This window comes from Salminus brasiliensis, chromosome 4, assembly GCF_030463535.1.
Source record: "Salminus brasiliensis chromosome 4, fSalBra1.hap2, whole genome shotgun sequence".
Taxonomy (NCBI): Eukaryota; Metazoa; Chordata; class Actinopteri; order Characiformes; family Bryconidae; genus Salminus; species Salminus brasiliensis.
The window spans coordinates 34,760,627-34,782,128 of NC_132881.1; the positions used below are offsets into that span (position 1 = coordinate 34,760,627).

The 21,502-nt window shown below is 38.5% G+C and overlaps 2 protein-coding genes across 3 annotated transcripts; one reads left to right on the forward strand and one right to left on the reverse strand.

The window, feature by feature from the left end:
- The first annotated feature begins 3,625 nt into the window (after window positions 1–3,625).
- On the forward strand, window positions 3,626–17,696 carry sgpl1 (sphingosine-1-phosphate lyase 1). 2 transcript variants are annotated; one of them, XM_072678155.1, is made up of 14 exons: window positions 3,626–3,767; window positions 9,364–9,529; window positions 9,982–10,049; window positions 10,718–10,865; window positions 11,088–11,167; window positions 11,999–12,127; window positions 12,261–12,349; window positions 12,458–12,566; window positions 12,662–12,760; window positions 12,873–13,019; window positions 13,225–13,463; window positions 13,959–14,105; window positions 14,388–14,508; window positions 14,983–17,696. In XM_072678155.1, the coding sequence occupies exons 1-14, from the start codon at window positions 3,756–3,758 to the stop codon at window positions 15,145–15,147; spliced, it is 1,719 nt and encodes a 572-aa protein (XP_072534256.1). In that variant the 5' UTR covers window positions 3,626–3,755; the 3' UTR covers window positions 15,148–17,696. The 2 variants fall into 2 exon arrangements, with proteins under 2 accessions (XP_072534256.1, XP_072534257.1); XM_072678156.1 differs by lacking the exon at window positions 3,626–3,767 and adding an exon at window positions 9,003–9,114.
- pcbd1 (pterin-4 alpha-carbinolamine dehydratase/dimerization cofactor of hepatocyte nuclear factor 1 alpha) lies at window positions 16,821–20,541 on the reverse strand. Its single transcript, XM_072678157.1, has 4 exons — window positions 20,467–20,541; window positions 18,973–19,104; window positions 18,722–18,802; window positions 16,821–18,549 (listed from the first exon to the last, which is right to left on the reverse strand). Exons 1-4 carry the CDS (start codon window positions 20,467–20,469, stop codon window positions 18,457–18,459), a joined length of 309 nt encoding a protein of 102 aa, XP_072534258.1. The 5' UTR covers window positions 20,470–20,541; the 3' UTR covers window positions 16,821–18,456.
- Window positions 20,542–21,502: the final 961 nt, after the last annotated feature.

A 21,502-nucleotide genomic window follows, 5' to 3' on the forward strand; every position in this document is an offset into this window, starting at 1 on the left:
CAGTCAGAGAAAGATGACATTTGCCAGTCATTCAGCTACTGTTCCACTTGTACACTTTAGCCAAAATATGCTCATGATATTTCATTTAATGTTCTACATTCCTCTTTTTAAAAGAAGCGCACACAGTGTCAGGGTTTCCAATAAAAAATCTGGCCCTCTTGACGCTGGACTGTGTGTAATATGGCCTGTTACCGCAAATGAGTTTGCCACCCCTGGTCTAGACTATAGTAGTTATAGCATCAGCTGAAAGATGATATACATTACTACATTAGTAGGAATGCACCCCCCCACACACACACACCCGAATTACCCCCTCCTTTTTAAACAAAGCAGAAGCTGCTCTCATTTGTCTCATGGCAAGGCCAGCTAATAAGAAAGATAACCTTTAGTTCTCAGCTAGTGGTACCTGCATCATCTGGCTCCATGAGGAAAATAACTTCTAACTACGCCTCAATAAGCTAGAATGGCTTCCCAGTTCCTACCCCTGCACTTGGGTATGCTCTAGCAGGTTTAATTTAACTCTTTGTAATACTTGTCAGAGTCAAAGCATGACAGATTTCTCTTCAACTTGTGTCATGCTTGTTTTTCACCTGGCCATGTACTGATGGGATCAGAGTCGTCCCATCTTCAGCCTACACTTGCATTCCACCTACCCATTCAGCCACAACCTACCTGGTGACTTTGTGTCTCCTCGCGGGGTTCAGTGAAGCATTGTCCTAATTAGCAGAAATGTTTTTGGCTTCTTCTGTTGGCTGTGGTTTCTTTGGTCGGTCCCCTTATGGTCATAGGCAGTTTTTGCACTAGACAAAAGTAGGCAGCTGCCTAGGCCCCTCATGAGCTAAAGGCCCAGTGAAATAAAGAAAAAATGTAGCTCCACCCCAGTGATGGTAATGTGTCATCTTATGTTTTTTTTATATGATGATGCAACAGAGTGTAAACAGACCAGTAAAGGCAAGGATGAAGAAATATGAATAATGTGGACTACCACACCATGGTATACTCTTGGTACCTCTTAACAATGAGTAGTATGAGTGACTTGGTGTTGTGGGCTTGATCCTCACTCCAGTAACTGTCTCTGAGGATTTTGAGGCCTTCTCCCAGTGTCCTTATCATCAACCCGTAGACTGCTCATATAAATCTTCTATCGCTACAGCTTCTCTGCACTGTGGGCCATGGGTTTTCTCTTTCTAGACATGTTTTGGCAAGAAGATCATTTTAATGACTGCTGGCTAGAGACTTTCAGTTGTGATGCCAACTGCTATAATGGATTGCACCAATCATGTTGCTGCAGCCAAGATGATCTACATAAGATATATGATGCTTAGTGACAGAGAAAAAAAAATGCACCATCAGATAAACAGTAGCTTTCAAAATCAAGCTCCAATCACCATTCAGATCTGAAAACAGGTGTTTGTCCATTCTTCAACTCACTGCCGTGGGACTGAAAGGAGATGAACAAGAATATCCAAACGACAAAAAAGATGAGCATTTGCTGATCAGGCAAAGAAGATGCTGGTGTTCTCAAGTACAATGAACCCCAAACTCCATACCTCAACATCACTGAATATGTTTAGAACTACTTCTACTTAAGACTGAACTCTGGAGATGAGGAATATCCCTGCAGATGTCTTTGAAAAACCGAATGCTGGTCTCTTGAAAAGAATGGGAGTAATAAAGGCCAGGGGTGAACACATTACATACTGAAACATTCTATTACACAGTATTTAATGGCTGAGGTGAGTGATGTATATTAGAGGAGATTTATTTGATGAATTTATTTGTATTACTGGTCACAGTGGGACTTGTGCATCATGAATTTAAGTATTGTGATGTTGCATTTTTGCTATATCACCCACGCTTAGCGGAGAGTAACCCATTTAATGGTCTTAATGATCAATGCTTTTGAGGAAATCATCCAGATGGAGGCATTCTGGCCTCAAGGTGGCATCACTTCACAAACTAAATAGAGACTGCAGCAAAAAATAAAGGATAGAGTAAAAAAAAAACATTCAAAATGAATGGACTAATAGTACCTCTGCTAAGGGACATGTGTTTCTGGTGCAGTGTAGGGACACTAACTTAACACAGCCACTTTCTCACAGTAAATGTATCTGATGTCACATTGAATGGCATATGTTTTTAACAGAGTATTTATCAGGGTAATCACAGAATAGTGAGGGCTTTATTCTAAAATCACTTACAATTACAATTAGAGTTCAAATTACATAATCCTACTAGTATGGTGGGGTGGTATTGTAGTGTACTGTAGGCAAAGTGTGCTCATTACTGCTTACTAACATATCACTATTACCTAACACACAAAAACGTAACTGTTTGCATGACTGCTGTATATGTTCAGAAAAATCTCCCCTTATAGAATCTTAAAAGATATTGGTTGTTATTCTAGTAAAGTATGAGACTAATATGTTCTACATTTCTTTTGGAACTGTTCTCATTTTAAGAAGATTGATCTGTGTGCTTAAAGAAGGTCCCACTAAGAATAATACTTACTACATTATACATACAGAATCGACATACTAAGCATTGGTGAAATGATAAGGAGTGTTTGGTTGGTAAGGTCCCTCTTGCTCTCTCGTATAACTTGAATGTTGGAGGATTATGTTATGAAAAGACTAGAGATAACTAGAGATATACTTTTTTTCATAAACATTAACCTATTTCAATAAAGACCTCCTGCTTTTGAAGGAAGAATGTGAAAAACAGCGGTGCAAGTGCAGTGCTTCCAGTATGGGGAAATAGGGTTCGAGCAAATCTATAATAACAGAGAAGTTTAGTCCAGTTTGGCTGATGATCCCTTTGCTCTAGTTTATACCGGCATCATGCAGACAAACATCAGTAAAAATCTGACTGAGCCAGTTAGTGAAGATGGAGCTGGAGACGGAGCAGGAGATTGTGTGGGTTTGGGGGGAGGGTGTGTTGCAGTCAGTAATAGACACATTTAGCAATGAGTGTAAAGGGCCTCCTGGTATGTTCTTCTAAAATCCTCTTGTAAATCATCTCTGTTAAGTGCATTTTCTTCATAAGTAAAACTGCTTATAACCTCAGTGTAAATGGTCAGGCCAAACTGATGTAAGTCAGCAGATATATGGGCTTGTCACAAAATTAAAACATTTTGGTTTTGTAATTTTCATATATCAACTGAATTGACTGGGGATTTAATGAAGTGTGTTGATTTTTTAACATACATAAAAGTCTTTTTTTTTTTAATTATACATTAATCCGTGACATTGTCACTTTAACGTTTAGCATGGTATATTCGACACGCATTTAAGGAAAACACTTTCGACATTATGCAGTTCTAATTCGCCCAAAGCTGTTCTAAATCTACTTAGCTTTTCCACCTAGTGCACAGCTTCTGGGCTGAAGATTAGAAAACAGACACCAGTCTTCCGGAAAACGTCACTGGCGACGAAAGTGCTTCGCTAAGCGCTTGTAAGCTGAGTGGGACTTACTGCGCAGATCGGTAAACCATCAGTGTCAGCGCGCTTCCGAGCTCCAGCGGAGGCGTATGGCTTAGAGATCTGTTGAACGCCAGTCCATCCTCCGTCAGTACTCACCCAAACGAATCCTCCCTCCTGGCGTTTACCGAGCACTTCCTGATGTAAGGTTGAGACCGTGATTGTGTCATGTAAGTCGGTCGTCGGTCTCAAACTCAAACAAAGGGTCTCAGCAGGGTTTCAGTGCTAGGCAGCAGCGACGTCTGTGTTTCTCCTGGTGTGCACTTGACAAACAACATGGACTACTGGGTAAGTGTGTTTGATGTCAGTTCAAGAACGTGTGTGTTACAAAAGATCTGGAGCAGCGCATCTCAACAAATGTGTCATGATGAAGGAGGAACAGCGGCAAGTAACAGAAGTTAAGACAGGGGGCAGAGAGATCTTGTAGGAAGTTAAATTGTGGCATCGATGAGAATGGCTTGTACTGCATGTAGCGATACGCTGTCTGCCAGCAGGGATTTTGACACTTTGTATCACATGAGAGTTCACTGTGTTTTTGTCCTTTGAGCATGTCCTAACCCCCCCCCCCCCCCCCCCCCCTGGGTCTGTTGTTCTCAAGTTAGCTCAAGTAAAAAAAAAAAAAAAAAAAAAAAAAAATTTCTAAAAGAGCTTGATTAGAAACCTACCAGCTCAAAACTACTAGCCTACTGTAACTCCTAGTATTGCCTAGAGTGTTAGCATAGGAGCTGAGGTCTGTTAGAGACTGTTATTCTCTGATTCACCCCATCTAAGGATAAACCTCAGACATCTGTGGTGTGTTCACCATGTGCAGATGAGAAAGGACAAATCCATCCAAAAGTACTTGAGAAATGTAGATAGCTACTATCCAACACTGGATCCTTATAGGCACTTTGACTCTTCATCTCAGCCCATTCAATAAATACATTGGAAACACACTGACTTCAGACCACTAGAGAAGCCCTTTTCACAAGCAGCATGCTATATATTGTATAAAAGATATTGTAAGGTAGAAGTCGGCTCAGATATAACTGATTTAGGCTGTTTTTCTGCTTAAACAGAAACACAAATCTTGCTTATTGAAGCCAAGTTGAGTTTTGAAACATCTCCAAGTTGCATGGGTTCAGGCAGGGGTGACAGCCCTGTCAATAGAACATTGTCTGTTCCAGTTAAAGTGTGTTTATTAATCTGTTCCAAATGAAAGATCCCCACTGCTGTCCTTGGTTGTTTCTGCAGGTGTGGTAGGGGGAATTTTTAGGTTGGGAACAGTTCATTGTGTGCTTGTCCATAAGGAGACTTCCTGTGTGAGCTACAAACATACTGGAAGTGCTATTATTAACAAGGCAGTGTACAATGAGGGCAGTGTGCAGATCTGCTTTGACTGCTGTCCAACAACATCTGTTCAGTCTGTTTTGCCGCTTAAGTCAGGCACTCGTGACATGTTGTGCAATGTAGGTCCAGTTCATTGTATGCAGATTCTGTCATCTTATGTAGGACTGATTGACCTTCTGAGCAAAGAATACATTCAGTTTGTATGTATATGATACATTTTGATATTTCATCTCAGACAGGCATTACATGAAGCAGTTGACAAGGAAGAAACCACAATGCTCAATTAGCAGGTCATATCTGTCGCCTTTGAAACACTATTAAATATCAGTTAGAAATATGATCTCCTTTCAGACTCAACAAAGACTTCCCTACAAAGCCCATCTACCATGGCAAAAACAAGGGTGTTCATGTCTGCAGCACAATGGCACAGTGAACGTCAGTGGCTTCTGTAGTGTTTTGTTATGAAAAACTCTTTTTTTCTGTAAAATCAATCGTGTTATCTTGAAAATACAGAGAAAAAAGTGCTAGCCTGATGCTTTATCTGTTGAAACACATTGCTACCCTCTTTGCCTTTTGCCCTATATTACTAGATAACCTAATCTCAGCTGTTTATGACTGATGATGCCTTCATTTCTGAGCTGATCTGGCTTGTGAACATTCCCTTTTTTAGGAATCCCATTCCTTTTACTTGTGTTTACTTTTTAATATTAAAGCTCCAATTAGGATTTCAAGCATTGTTAGACTTAGAAAAGGCGTTAACTAATGGTCCATATTTGTGTTACTTGTTAACACATTTTGTGTTATTTTAACACATTGTTTCCTTAACATTTCGTCAAGTCACACCAAATGTGTTAACTGGACACAGACATTTTGAGGTCATGTTGGATGAAGTGCACTTTCTAAAAGTGAAGTGCACTTCTGCTTTAGATTTAGATTTAGAAATGTAGTCATCATTTGAGAGACTAAAAAGTAGCCTGAAACTTACACTGGTTGTTGTAGACTTGAGAGAAACACATGTCAGTGGTTACAGTACAATCAGCACTGGCTCTGCGTTGTATTCCATGCTAGTAATCATGACATTTTGCCATAATGCCTTTCTATAGTTTGAAAAACTGCCATAAAACCTCATAGCAGATTATAAAATGACTGGATATCTCGCACATCCCAAATGAAATGATCAGATAAAAAAAAATAAATAAATAATAAATTCGACAATAAACGACTATGATTCACTATCATCCAGTGGGGATTATCCACTACCCGACCCGTTGCCGGACTGGACCGAACAGTCCCCAAAATATGTGTGCCTTGCGTTACCTAGGAGACGCAGATTCGCTTTTTTGCGTTGACTCAAAATGAAGAAACCTGAAAAACGTGTTTAGGCGAGGTACCTGGGTGGGAAAACGTGGTCTTTAGCATGGTCTTACAGACTGCAGAGAGAGTTGGAGGTTAATAGCAGAGCACATTTTGAAAGCTACACTATGTACAAGGTAGTTGTTGGTTTCGTATACAAATTCCCTTTCCACCTTAAGTGGTGCTGTCGGATCAGAAATGTACCAGCTCCAGAATGTAGCTGCTGTGTCATTTAAGGTGGAACGTTAAATTTAAGAAGTAACCTGTCTAAAAAAACGGCATAGATTGAGTTGCTGACCAGTATACCCTACTACATCACCCTCAGCCTCGGGTCGGAAAAACGTGTGACGTGCCCTCACTGGTCTGAAACGCAACCGGGAGGCCAAATATCGAAGTTTTCTTCCCTTGCCCACTAATCAACTCTCTTCAACTGCCAGCCATCTTTTTTGTTTGTGAGACATACAGTCCGGTCCAGACAGTGACACAATTTGTGTATTTTGCTCCACCTCAGTGGGGTTTAAGTAAAGCAGTTAATGTGTGTAGAAGTGTAGCCTTTCAGCTTCAATTCAGGCATGTCTGGAACCCATGGCCAAATGCTGAGTACCTCTCTTGAAATGCTTTGCCAGGCCTTTACTGCAGCTACCTGCAGTTTCTGCTTGTTTGTGGGAATTTCTACCTTTAGGTTTGTCTTCACTAAGTGAACAGCATGCTGAATGTGCTTAAATTACTTTAATGAAGGCATCTCTTGATTGTAGGTTTTGATGATGACACCTCTACCTCCTCAGGGTTGCTTGACTTGACTGGATGTGAAGGTTTTTTTTTATTAAGAAAATAAGTCTGCAATCTGCTTTAGTCGTCTTCACTGGTCTTCCATGGTGTTTTTAAGTTCACCAGTGCATTTCTTCTATTTAATAATGTACCAAATCGTCGGTTTGGCCACTCCTAAAATTTCTAATGTCTCTGATAGGTTTGCCTTGTTTTTTTTAGCCTAATGGATGGCGTCCTTGCATCAGTACCTCTATGGATTGCACATTACCAAATCCCATAAACAGCTACCAAATTTCAAACAATTGGAATCGATTCCAGATCTTTAATCTCTTTAATTTGTCATGAAATCATGAGGGATATAACTGCTTATCAGTTAGTTGTGCAATTACTTTTTAGCCTGTGATAATGGAGGGACTATTTTTTTTTCTTTTAAAAAGCCTGTAATTCTTAAATGGAATAGGGAACAGAATTCGATATTTGTAAAACCTATAGAATTAAAGCTGGAAGTCCACACAGAGAAACGGTCCATGAAGACAAATGCTGTTACAAAATTGCAATATTACATGGAATCAACATAAATAATCATTTTTATAAAGATGTTTTTGCTCAGGTTTGGGTGCTGCACTCGTGTTCATGCATTATTACATTTGTCACATTTGGACCCTAACAACACAATGGCTATTCTTCCAAGTCAGTTGTCCCTTGTGACCTGTTTACCTGCTTTCCAGTTTCTTCACTCACCCTGTCAAACCTGTCAGAGAGCTTGGGCTAGATTTTAAGCTTCCAGTCATTGTGTATGTGTGTGTGTGTAGTCTTCGTCAGTCGTTAATTAGTTTGTTCGTTATTGGTCTGACGGTTTAAATAACAGAGTAATGTGTAACGTTCTTCGAAAGTGAATGGGGGTGGTGTGTGAAAGTAGTGTAGACAACAATATTCAGGATGATTGCTCCAGCTGAGCAATATACATATTCTTTACCCACTAAAACATCACCAATGATTCAGTTATGATAGCTTTTCTCTTTCCCATTTTGGTGGCATGCTTAATAGCAGCACCAAGAAACTACGTCATAGCCATTTTAGGAACACTGGACTGTTGAACAAACCACTCACTGTTCACTACTCACTTTTTTTTTGTTGCTTACATCACTGCTATTCTTCTGGTTTGATCAAAGATCTTATCGGGGGGCCTGTTTACAATGGTTATTCTCGATAGCCATATGTGCTGACACTTTCATTCAGCAGTTATTTAAAATATTATCTAGTAGACCTTCAGCCTTCCTCTACATGGTTCTCTTGAGAAACCATCGTAGGTGTAATCTAATAGAGTGTCTATGTTGTAAAAAAAGAGATAAGTACATTAGCAACAAATCTGTAGTGTAGATCACTACAGCTATGTAAAAGGCGTTGTACTGTACATGAATCATTCAACATAAATATGTTCAACCTGTTGAACACAACCTGTTGAACAAAGAGATGGCAAAAACATGATGGAAAAAGCATAACCTGAATTTGAATACTGCCTTACATGTGCATATGTTTCATGTACAGTTTGGCATGTAGGTGCTATCTGGTTCAGTTTCAGTTGAAGATTGCTGTTTGTGTCTAGGTAGTCATTCGTTATCTGATGATTGATAACAAGCTTCGAAGCCTGTCGAAATGGGTCTCAGTCGGACTGTCCAGAATTGGACATGGCCTTGAAGCTATATTCTTACATGTGACTTGTAGATCTATAAAGAGATTTCACTGATGTTAGTACTATTTATATATGATATATTACAAACATTCATTTTTTTTTTTATAGTTTTAGTTTAAAATATTTGTCTTAAATACAAAATAAGGTTAAAACTGGAACACTGATGGGTCAGAAAAGTTGAAACAATAGTGTTAACTGTATAACCGTGACATTTGAAAGTTGATGGGCGTCTTTGTTGAACAATGTTGAGACGCATAAGTAACAGTGGACATTGTTCAGTTGTAGTGAAGAGGTTTTTTTATGTGATTTCAGAAATATTGCAGTGTAATGATTTTATTAAGCAAATGTGAAATTCAGTTTTATGAAAAAGAATTTCGGTTGTGAAGATGTTAAGCTGTTTGCAAGTATTTTATTTATTGAAACTCTGCCACCTGTTTTTCCCCCAAAGGAACAGCTACAGTATGTGACCATGACAGACAGGTGAAGATCAAGGTTAGTCAGCATAATCAGGTTACCCAGAGTTACAGGGTATAGTTTGATGATGGTAGCTCAGAACAATTCTTCCAGGAGAAGTAAGGCAAACTTGAATATATGGACAGAATGGAGTTCATGCAGGGCCTGAAAGGAAGCAGTGGTAGAGGACAATATTCAAGCTAAAATGTTTTACAGCAAGCTGAAATACTTAACTGTTCAGCTTACTGATCCAGTGCTTGTTTACCACATGTCTGTTATTTTCTGTAGAGTGCCTTGGAGGTGTATAAGGAGATGCTTCTGCTGTACTGTGAAAAGGCAAAGCATTATGTCAACTCCCAGTGTGCTGGTCTGGAGCCATGGCAGATCATTGCAGCAACACTGCTGCTCACCATTGGGGCAGTAAGGACCAAGGGCTTCCTGTTTCAGCAAGAGAGTAAGGAAATCAAAACTACTTAATCTGTTAATAGACATGATGGCATGTCTGAGGATTTTATTAGTTCTTTTGGATATTTTTTCAGTTAACCATCTGTCTAGACTTCTAAAGACTGGCATGAATTCTCAAGCCATAGATTTGTTGAAATGTAAAGTGTTTTGTTATACAGTAATATTTTTGAACTGGAATTAGTCAGTAGACAATAGACATTAGACAATATAGAAGAAATATACCTTATATTGTTCTAAGTAGTATTTGAGATTTGGTTTTGTGACCCATGACTCTTAAATCTACTGGCTCTCTGGTCAGGTGACAACCTTGTGTTTCTAATAAGCTGTGGTAAACATTTAACCATTTTAGGTCAAAAAGCATTTTTGGATTTGTTTTGTGTGTTCAGGCGAAATTGGACGTCACATTTTGACCACAGTCTGATGTTTACTTGTGATCTGCAGGTCTGACGTCTCGAATCAAGAAGCAGTGCTTTCGACTCATCAGAAAAATCCCATTCATTGGCGCATCAGTACGTGTCTTGTGGTTTTCTGTTCTCTACTGCTTCCTAAAAATGCTTCAGTTTTTTCTTAGTTGCTGGTCATGACATGGTCTGACTCATTTGTCATCATGCTCTAGTAGGAGTGAAGTTTCTTGACACGGTTCAATATCGTGACACTCTAATAATGCCAGTGATTACTCTAGGTCATCAGTTTCAGGGGAATATTGTGTGGAGTATTTGCTTCTTAACTGGAACTGTGCGCCAGCTAATTGGAAATGTACACCTTTTACGTCTTAAGGTGGTTTTCCTATTTTCACATAATGAGTCAAAATAAGTCAAGCTTTGCTAATGAAATAAATATTAATTAAATATTTCGTAGTAGTATTACATAGTAGCATGTAAAACCATTTTTGTTGTTTAGAAATAGTTTTAAACTTACTGTAAACCTGAAAACTAGCACACACTTTAGTAAATATTATTAGAATTAGTTATAAATTATTCTAAAGTGGATCCTTGTCTCATTTAGAAAGTTTATATCCCTTAGGATTACCCAAACTGGCTTTTACTGTTCTAGCTATATACAGTATACACCCTTGTATATATGGTTTAGACATCTTGTTTCAGCTTCTGTACTGTAGAAGGGGTTTTATATACTGACAGAAGTTTTGACTATGTCTTTTCCTCTCATACTTTTGTAGATCCAGAAACAGCTAAACAAAGCACTGGATGACATGTCAAACAGCATGTGCACCCTGAAGGAGGGAATGAGCTACACTAAACTCCTTCCAGCACAGGGCCTCACCCAGAAACAGGTCCTAGACAGTATCAGGCAGTACCAGTCACTGAGTGAGTCATTTTAAGCTGTGTGATGTTGGGCTGTATGCAAATGATCAATACAGCACTGTGTTGAAAAGTAACATATATCGGCCAGTCCATTGAAACCTATATTATTGTTTATGTGCATGTTATTGGTAGTATTGGTAGTGTTCATTACTATTACCATATCATACTGTAACCCCAATAACAGCAGTGCTATGCTCTTCAACATACATCGTGTCTTTGTTGCAGATGAAGTGCAGTGGACCAAAGGCAAAGTATCGGGTGCAGTCTACTGGGGGGATGAAAAGCTCACAGAACTCCTAGTGAAGGTCCTTTGTACTTTCAGTTATTTCTTTATTTATTATTATTTTGTAAAATATTTTTGACAGAAAATTCAGCATAACCTGCTCTTCCCTTTGATTGGAATCTCAAAAAACACTAAATCCAGCACTTAATCAACACAGGTTATATGCGGGTGTGTAATAATGACAGTAGAGAGCTTTAACAGGCCTGTTAAAGAGTACCACACCCCAGGACACTAATTCAACATTAAAGTATATGTTTGGACATTTAAAATAGCATGTCTATTTTTGATGTGTGCACTTACCTTAATACATGTGGGAAAAGTGGCACTGCTGTGACTGTCCTCTTCTAGAGAGTCAGAAGGATGCACAGTAGCACCTGGGGATGCACTTGGGAAGGATGGAAATGTGGTAGATGGTGTAGTATAAAAAAAAGTTACATTAAAATTAAATTAAAATTCAACATGCTTAAGATTAATTAAAGAGTAACAAGTGTTCATTAGTCTTTTCCAAAGCCCAGGTCAAATTGTGTGTGGTTTGAATGTCTAACTGTAAATAAGTATACATCCTTTACAAAGAACACACCACTGCACATTCTACATCATATTTACTCTTTAGTAGCTTTATTTGTGTGTAGTAGCTAATGTTTTGTTCCCAAAAAATGTGGAATTTACAAAAATAATGTTTTTATTTCCCAGTATGTTAAATAATTAAAAAAAATGAACTGTGCCCAAAAAATGGAAAAAACTTCACATTTCTTTCTTTAACTTATTATTCTGAATTTACTCACACAATGTGTCATTTGAACATGGGGTTTTCCAAACCTTAAAAAAAACTATGTTTCTAACCCTCATTCAGGTATATGGTGAGTTTGCCTGGAGTAATCCTCTCCACCCAGACATCTTCCCTGGAGTAAGAAAGATGGAAGCAGAAGTGGTTCGGATGTCCTGTTCTCTCTTCAATGGCGGGCCAGACTCCTGTGGCACAGTTAGTCTCTTAATCAAACTATAGTTGTTTTTAATCCAAAATCCAGATTTGGTCCATATACTTAATGCTTAATGACAAGATCTTTTACCTCTTTATGACATTTGTCAGCTTGACAATCTGTCTGTTTGCATAGGTTACCTCTGGTGGAACTGAAAGCATTTTGATGGCCTGTAAAGCATACAGAGATATGGCTTACGAGCGAGGCATCAAACATCCAGAGATGTATGTATGTCTTGTTTTGTTCCAGATGTTCTGCTAGAGTATAGTGTGGCTTGGTTTGATCCTTGTTTTTTTTGGTTTGATCCTTTCTTTTTTGTTTTTTTTTGTAAGAATTGCACCAGTGAGTGTCCATGCAGCGTTTGACAAAGCCGCTCATTATTTTGGAATGACACTCATCCATATACCTTTGGATAAGAAGACCATGAAAGTTGATGTGAAGGTAACCTGATTTAAGAGACACAACCATTCTTCTAAGTGTCAGCAGGATATTTTTGACCAATAATGATTGGATACTTTCCCCTTATTTCCTTCCAGGCCATGAAGAGAGCCATTTCTAAAAACACAGCCATGCTGGTGTGCTCTGCTCCACAGTTCCCTCATGGTATCATAGACCCCATTGTGGAAGTAGGGAAGGTAAAGGACTCCAGAGGTTTCCCTCATTTCCAAGCTCTCTTGCTTCATATTTGTAATAAAGAACAGACTCCGTCTACCAGAAATGACAACAAATTCTGATTGTTTGTTTTAGTTGGCAGAAAGGTACAACATCCCTTTTCATGTGGATGCCTGCTTGGGTGGGTTCCTCATAGTGTTCATGGAAAAGGCCGGATTTAAACTTGAGCCATTTGACTTCCGGATTAAAAGTGTGACAAGCATTTCAGCAGATACACACAAGGTGGGCGGTCAAATTGGGTAGAGTGTAAAAAATGTATAAATGAAAAGGTTTATGCTATCCTATTATACTTTATGTTGATATTGGTTGAAACACTACAAAATGTTCCTCTATATGTCTATTAATTCAAATAAATCCAGAAAGTAAAAATGTGTATATATAGATATAGAGTTTAGAGTTTTTTCTAAAGCCTTTGTCATCTTTGCAGTATGGCTATGCTCCAAAAGGCTCCTCAGTGGTGCTTTACAGGGACAAGAAATATCGCCACTATCAATACTTTGTGGCACCTGACTGGCAGGGGGGAATTTATGCATCTCCCTCAATGGCTGGTTCTCGGCCTGGTGGCATCATTGCTGCCTGCTGGGCCACCATGATGCACATGGGAGAGAATGGCTACATAGAGGCCACAAGGAAGGTTATTCAGACCACCCGCACTATTGCAGCAGGGTAAGACATTTCTTTACAAGAGCTGCATTTTATTCATGTTTAGTATATGCCTATAAATATTTAGTGTAGTACAGAGATTACCAAATACAATGTTTAATGATCAGTACAACGCTATTAAAATGTATTATAACATTCATAGCCATAAGAGAATATTATGACCACCCCTGGTGTGGAATGAACTTGGCCTATTATATCGGCTCCACTTACTGCAGGGACACTGACATGGTGGTGTGTTAGTGTGTGTTGTGCTGGTTCCAGACACGCCACCACCATGTCCGTATCACTGCAGTGCTGAGAAGGGCCCACCAGCCTAAGTACGCAGAGAAACAGATTGACTACAGTCTGTAATTATAGAACTACAAAGTGGTCCTATATGGTAAGTGGAACCGATATAATGGACAGCGTTCATTCCAAACCAGGGATGGACTGTATACTTTAGTGCAAAGTACCTAACTTTGAGAAGGCCATATTTAAGCTGGTGTTTTCCCCTCTCAGCATCCGCAAAATAGATGGAGTGTTTGTGTTTGGAAATCCAGAAGTGTCAGTGGTGGCCATAGGCTCCAATGTCTTCGATGTCTTCCGTTTAACAAATGCACTCACATCAAAGGGCTGGAACCTCAACACTCTACAGTTCCCATCTAGGTGAGCATGCAAAGCTCTAGTTTCATTGTTCATCACACTTCAATTATTTCTGGATGTAATTGCTTGGATATTAAATGTTTAATAAGAAACTGATATATTCTGTTCTACACTGAGCATGCAATACTTAAATTATGAATAATTCATTTAGTTCAAGTGAAGAGTCCTTGTTTGTTTAGGAGCTAGGAGCATCCGAAGAAGGTGGTGACCTTGCTGAAGGACTAGTGCTATCCTTAGCAAGGCCAGCAAGCACAATGTCCTTTACCTTCTTTTGTCTCTTTGTAGCATTCACATCTGTGTAACTATGCTGCACACAATACCTGGTGTGGCTGAGCGTTTCATCAGTGATGTGAAGGAAGAAGTAGCCATTATTATGAAGAATCCAAAAGAGAAGACAACAGGGAAGGTGAGTTTTTAAGAGCTTGCACACTTAAAAGTATAATAGTAATGTTTTATAGAGGTAAACGCCTGCATCTTGATTTGAGTTTTGTTTGAAGTAAAAATATGATTGACAAGTAAAGGGGGAGATTCTGAGAAGCACTCAGTAGTTTGTCATACTCATTCATCTGCAGTCATGACTCATAAAGCTTAAGGACGTTCTGTGGTGAGTCACAAGAATTACAGCTGCCTTATCCCCTGAGAACCCAGTAGAATGTGTGTCTGTGCCTGATCTGAAAGAAAGGCCCTATGATGTTACTTGTCCTAAGAATTACAGGGCATTGACTCACTGGAGTCGTATGTTCGCCCATCTGGACTGCCATTTTTATGCTTATTTGGTTTACATTTTCAGTTCACTGATTTATTTTTAGACTGATTTCTTCAAGTAGAATAGGGCTTGCTTTCACATGTTTATTGACCAGAGATTGAAACCTGTATTTAGGGCGCAATCTATGGCATGGCACAATCCATCCCTGACCGGTCAATGGTGACCGAGATATCATGCGGTTTCCTGGACTGCCTCTACAGCACTGAAATCTCCAAGGTCCAGAACAACCACCACACCAGCAAGAGGAACCACATGAATGGGAGCTCCAAAACGCACTGAGCCTGGATTGGCTGCAAGGGGATCTGTCCACATCTTGCCAGTGGGTCGCTCATCATGTTGTCTCCAGTTATTCACTAACTTTTCTGTCCCTCATTTCAATCACCCATTTACTCATTTGCTATTCAAGCACAAGCCATAGTTCTTGTTTTGGCATTTTTAACTGTCCTGAAGATTGATGATTTACTGTAGGTATCATGGTATCACTGTCAGCATAGAAAGTTCAGGGACATCTCCCTTTGTAAGTTGGGTGAAACGTGTTGTCTTTTTAATATTTGTGGCATCAGTTTACTATCAGTTCTCCTTTTGTAGTTCACGTTATTCTGGCCGTCCAGATGAAGATAACTGCTCAGAATGAACTCTCAGGTTCTCATCAAGGGAGTGTTTAATTGAGGGTCAGAACCGCATTGTTGTGCATCTTATCCCAGTTCACATTTCAAGGTACTGTCACCACAGCTAGTAGCTTCATGCAAGCAAGAGCAAAACTTGAGTTGAGAACTCTACACCCTCCACTTGGAGTCTATTCTTGAAGTACAGTACTGCTAGAAAGTACATGAAGCCTTTCCGATTTCCATAATTTTTACATAAACTTGAAAACCCGAAATGTAATCAGGGCATCATTTATGTTCTTAAACTAGATAAAGAGATCCTAGTTAAAGTTTTGTTTGTGGACAGAAATCCTGTAGAATTTGCTAATGCAGAATTCATTATTGTTGTTAATATTAAAAATATTATTATTATTGACATTCCTAACAATAATAAGCCACCCGGAACGAGAGCCAGCAACACAGTCCCAAACCATGATACTACCACCCCCACATGCTTCACAGCTGTAAAGAGGTTACATGTTACAATACCATGTTTGGTTTTGACCAAATGTAATGCTTTTCATTTCAACCAAAAGTTCTATTTTGGATATCTCTGTCCAAAGGTCATTTGTCCAATCAGGTTTCATCTTATTCATACTTCTTTTTTTAAGAATAGTAACTTTCTCCTTGCCATCCTGCAATGCACAGCAATCCAAGTGTTTGCCTGATTGTGCACATTATCCAATGCAAAAGAGGCCTGTGGGTCCTCAAATAATACCTTGGGTTTTTCTAACTTTCTGTAGTATAAAATAAACTAGGATGTATTGCATCATTTCTTTATTTTGGATCTCTTTACTTAGTTTAAACAGATCATTATCTTAAAGGATTCGCTCTTAAACTTTCTAGCGGCATTTGTTGTGCTAATACTGATTGTGATCAGATGACTGTTTGAGCAACTTTGTTAATGTAACATGAAAAATGGACCAAGCAACATACCATAATTTCTTTTGCTAAATTCCAACATTAAACAATCATCTAATCAAACTTGAAAAGCACAAAAATATTATAGTATTATAATAAAAGTATTGAAGCACTGCTCAGGTGAACCTGCATTAAATTTTTATTTATTTTATTTTTTTTAAGCCATTAAATCTAATATTACCCCAAATTAACTGAGTTCTAAATAGGTGGCTTAAACAATCACTGTACCCTTCCTGTCTACCTCAGATGTTGTTCCAACTATTCTACATTTAAAGGGCTTCGTCAATTTTTGCTTCTAGTTTTTAGAGTCTTCCTCCCATAGATCAGTGACTGAATTTGATGAGCAGTTAACCCCTCTGCGCCGCGCACAAAATGGTAATACTTGGGAAATTCTAGAAAGGGAGATTAGACAGTTAAGTTAACATGCTTCAAAGGCACTTCTCTATTTCGTCGATGTTCTTAGAGCAGGATGATGCTTGAGCAATAGGTAACTGCCTTGCTAATGTTCCTGAATCGTAATTAGGGAAAGCAGCTCTTGCATCAGCAAGGAGCTGAAGATGATGACATGATGACATGGTACCATTGGATCATGACTGCAGACCTCATCGGTTATTTAATTTCTTATGCATTCATAACTTCTGTGACCACTGTGTGTTTTTACATGATATATTACTAATACAGCGTCTCAAATTTCAATATTGTAATTATAATTTCTAACTTTACTTGCTTGTTGTTGTTTTTTTCAATGTTACTACAGGGCTAAAACTGTGTGGGCATGAAAATGGGTTGGAAACTTAGGAGACAGCATTTTTAACATGATACCACTGACGTAGCATCATATTATTTAACGATTGCCTTAGGTTAAGTTATTAATGTGGAAAGTACCACTTCTTATAATAACAAGAATGTCTACGGATTTTATTTTCGTATCCAAGATTTTATATTTAAAGGAATTGTCCCTTTGCCTCCAGAGAAGCATTATAATATGTCCGACGATACTGTATAACTGCGTAAAAGTGAAGCACCTTGATTCATGAAATCTCTGGAGAACCCTCTGACCTTCATGGTTATGGTTTGCTAAATCTCACACATGGCCCATAGCGTTCACCTTCATGCCTTCCGGCAGGCTCTCAGGCTAGTGCAGTGACAAAATCAGCCTCAGGGAGAGGGCCTTTCCATGTCATATGATCCATATCCAACACCACCCTGTATTCCACTGTTCCTGAAAAAAATATTAAAGTCTTTTATTGGAAAATAAAAAAAGTTTCTCTGTTCTTGTCCTGTCTGAGGTAAAAGCTGCAATGCACTCACTATAACTTTAGTGTCTTTTCCAGTGTGATTACCTTTTGAACTGCTTTCAGTATTTGTGAGATGAATGGTGAGAAGATGATTACAGTGAGCAGAATTAATGTGACCCAACAGACTGCAGACTCTTTTAGTATATCAAACCCTTATGGACACTTTGGTCACTCTTATATACATGATTAAAAGTGCATGGCTGTGACCACTGAGACTGAAAACTCCACATTCTTTTGAATTTTTTTGTTTATAACTTTTGTTTGTCATAAAATTCATACAATTTATTTTTGAATGTCTGACTTTGCTGTCAAATTCAAGTGCTGAAAGAAAATAACAACACCACACAGCCCTATGTACACCACATAGAAAATAAAGGCACAATAGTCTTAAGGAGAAAGAGGATATTCGGTTGATGAGGAAGGATAGAAGTAAAGATACTACTAAAAGCACCTCACTTCTGTATTTAACCAGAAATCTGTGGCTGTGAAGATACTTCTCTCATTACAGCTGCTAGATGATCACAGGTATTGAGTAACCTGTGTGGGCTGTGATGAGAGTGACTAAAAGACAATATGCAGTTTTCAGTAAGGAATCAAATTAGCTCAGACTGGGCTTAGTCTGTGTTTGAAACCCAATATACTAAATACTTTTTGATTGCTGTGATCAGTAAAGACTGGTCAGGTAGTCTGATGCCCTCAGCAGTTTGATGGATGAGGAGGATCTCTTAGAGAACTGACGCCTGGTCAATGAAAGTGGCGAGAGTGATGTCGCGCTGGGAGAGCCCTCCACAATCATGTGTGCTCAGAGTGATCTGAACCTGGCATAGACAACACACAGAGAGGACTGTTTAAAAAGTATTCATCATAAGAAATAGACTTATTTAAGAGAAGCATAAATACTTAAAACTGTATTATAAATGTAAAAAGTATAAATACAATATTACAAACTGTATAGAATTATTATATATAATTTAAATGATAAATATTTACCTTATTGTAAACATTGAACCATTCAGGATGATGGTCCATTTTCTCAGCCTGTAGTGCAACTCTAGACATAAACCCAAAGGCCTAGGAGACAATACATCAATACAGTCTTTCATTTATTATATATAAATAAATATATATTTATTATAAAAAAAAGAAAAAACAATGCAAGATCCAAGGTGACCGTGATAATATAGTGTTTTTACAAGTAGCAAGCATGGAATAATTACAAGTAATGTTACAGGCATGCTCACCTGGTTAAAGTCTTTGAATATGAACTCTTTATAGATGGCATCTCTACCCACCACTTCAACCCACTGTGCACTGCGCATCATGGGCAGAAGCTGCTCCCTCTCTTCCATTGTCAGAGTCTGAATCTTGCCAGCCTGTGGAGTTACAGCATACACACCATTAAAGTTCTTCTTCAGTCAGTCCATTACTCACAGTCCTGTATATCACAGTATTTCTGAAAGGGTAGATGCATCATTTACAGAGAACAATAAAGCTCCTGAAGTAAATCTGCAGTAACTGACAGAACAGTTCAGAGACGCATTTATATAATGTAGGTCTAAGGAATGGTTTATTCATTTCAGCATCATTAGTTATTTTTGAATAGTCATTTTACAAATTACTATGCCTATTTGTATGAAATTACTACGCATTACGAAAATGATGTGCACGAAATCCCATGTTCTTTACATAACTAAAACTCAGGATTGATGCAGGATTTACAAACAGCCACTCTGTAAGGGGATGTTTCAGATATAAGGGCTGTGATTGGCTGCTGTGAACCCCATCTGGAAGCAATAATGACTTGCATTTTCATTTTTAAGAGACTGGACAACATTTCTGTGTGGGTCATGGTTTATCTGAAACTCCCACTTCCAACAAGCCAATAAGAATCCCATGAGATCTCATGAAGGTCTTGAAGGTAGATTTATGGTTTTAGATTTATTTTAAAATTAGAAATGTTTATATGGCTTTCAAATCACAAAAATGTTTTGTGTATCAATACTAAAATGCAATAACAGAACACAATAGAACTGTATTAAATATATTTAGATCAATATATTTAATACATTTATACACCCCCCAGGCCCCCATGTAATTCTGCAGACAGACCCTCTAAACCTCACATTCCTTCTTTTTTCGGTGTGTACCATCAGACTGTTGCACCACACAGTAAACAGATGGCTCAATGAAGCGGCCAGACTGATGACTGATAAGGCTGACTGACATCAACAGGTCTCCTAGCAACAGGTTAATCTGCCCCCTGCCTACTACAGCAGAAAGCTTCCGCAGCCCGGCACAAAAGACAGCAGCATGAAGATCAGACAAATCCATCACTTAACTAAACATCTGAAAAGAGCTGAAAATAGAAAGGCAAATATCTGCAGATTTAGGATACCTTTTTATGCTTCGAATAAAAATGAAGCCAAAATAGAAGCCAGTAGTAACAGAGGTCTGTTAAACAGCCAGTTTAGCGTTAGCAGGATACATATTTATTTCGTGGATTGTAGTGCTTTTTTTATTTATTTAAAATAATAATAATAATAATAATAATAATAATAATAATAAATAAATAAACATTGTCTAGTATGAACTACAGCACTTTTGCAAATCTTGCTAGCTGTATAAAGTAACAACAGCAGCTGTTGCAATGTGCCAAAGAGCACACGAGGCTCGCCTATCTTATCACAAGATCTGAGCTCTAGAATCATAAAATCAGAGAGCCTCGGCAGTCCTACCATGTCGTGGTGCTGTACTCCTGCCTCTCTCCTCCTCTGATCCCGAATCAAAGCGGCACAGTCAGCAGCTGGAATTCATCCTAAGGCCCAAGGTACAATAGGTGCCCCAGCAGAAGCCTGAACAAAACTACTGCTAGGCAAACACTGGTCTGGCATGCTATCTGTGGTGACATTATTAGCCTTTTGCCATTTTGTTAACCTTAACACTGGATTTGCAATAAGTATATACAAATAGTGTAAAATATAATTCTTTGACAGCAGGGAGATGGGAAAACAAAAATAGTAATATATGACAAGAGTAAAGAGATGGATTAGACTTGCACCCCCTGCGTGGGAATGGTGCTAAAGCTCCAAATCTGATCCCACGCTTTTTCAAGGTTGACTGATTGCTAGGCTTAGTGAAGCAGGGGCAAATTAGCACCCTGTGAATTTAAGGTAATCATCTCCAGGGTAGGCTTTCCCTTTTACACCAATTCATTAGCCAACAGGAAACGTGATTAAGTAGGACGTAGTGAATGAGGCAGAAAGGTAACCTCCTGTCCTGTCTGGGATTTGACTTGGGTAAACGCACTTAATAATGGCGCAGGGCTCATTAGGCTAGCTTCATCCTTTCTTTCTTTTCATAGCATGGTGTGGAATAGTTACATATAGACATTCTTTAGAGAGTTGGTACATTAAGTATTTTCTTTATGAATTATGATGGCATGCAGAAGTGTGGTTCCCCTGGTCAGAATATCAGTGACTTTTCTATAGTCAGTGCTGTGAATAAGATAAGATAATCCTTTATTAGTCCCACAGTGGGGAAATTCTGAGTGTCACAGCAGAATAACCATGAAAATGAAAGATGAGTGGGTTTCCAAAAGACAAAGCTAAAAAAATAACATTTCTTTCATTATTTATGTATTATTAAGTGTTTAAAATAACAAATAAGGAAAAAGAGGTCAGTACTGAGAAACACCTGCTTTGGCAAGCTAGCTAATATTTTTTGTGATTATTATTATTATTATTTTATCCAGCTCTTTTTGTTTTTGTTTGA

Coding starts and splice junctions, on each gene's coding strand:
- sgpl1 (XM_072678155.1), top strand. Junction 13,020..13,224: donor TTTCAGCAGATACACACAAG/GTGGGCGGTCAA, acceptor TCATCTTTGCAG/TATGGCTATGCTCCAAAAGG. Junction 14,509..14,982: donor AAGAGAAGACAACAGGGAAG/GTGAGTTTTTAA, acceptor ACCTGTATTTAG/GGCGCAATCTATGGCATGGC.
- pcbd1 (XM_072678157.1), bottom strand. Junction 18,803..18,972: donor TATTCAAAGACTTTAACCAG/GTGAGCATGCCT, acceptor ATTGTCTCCTAG/GCCTTTGGGTTTATGTCTAG. Junction 18,550..18,721: donor GGTTCAATGTTTACAATAAG/GTAAATATTTAT, acceptor TGTCTATGCCAG/GTTCAGATCACTCTGAGCAC.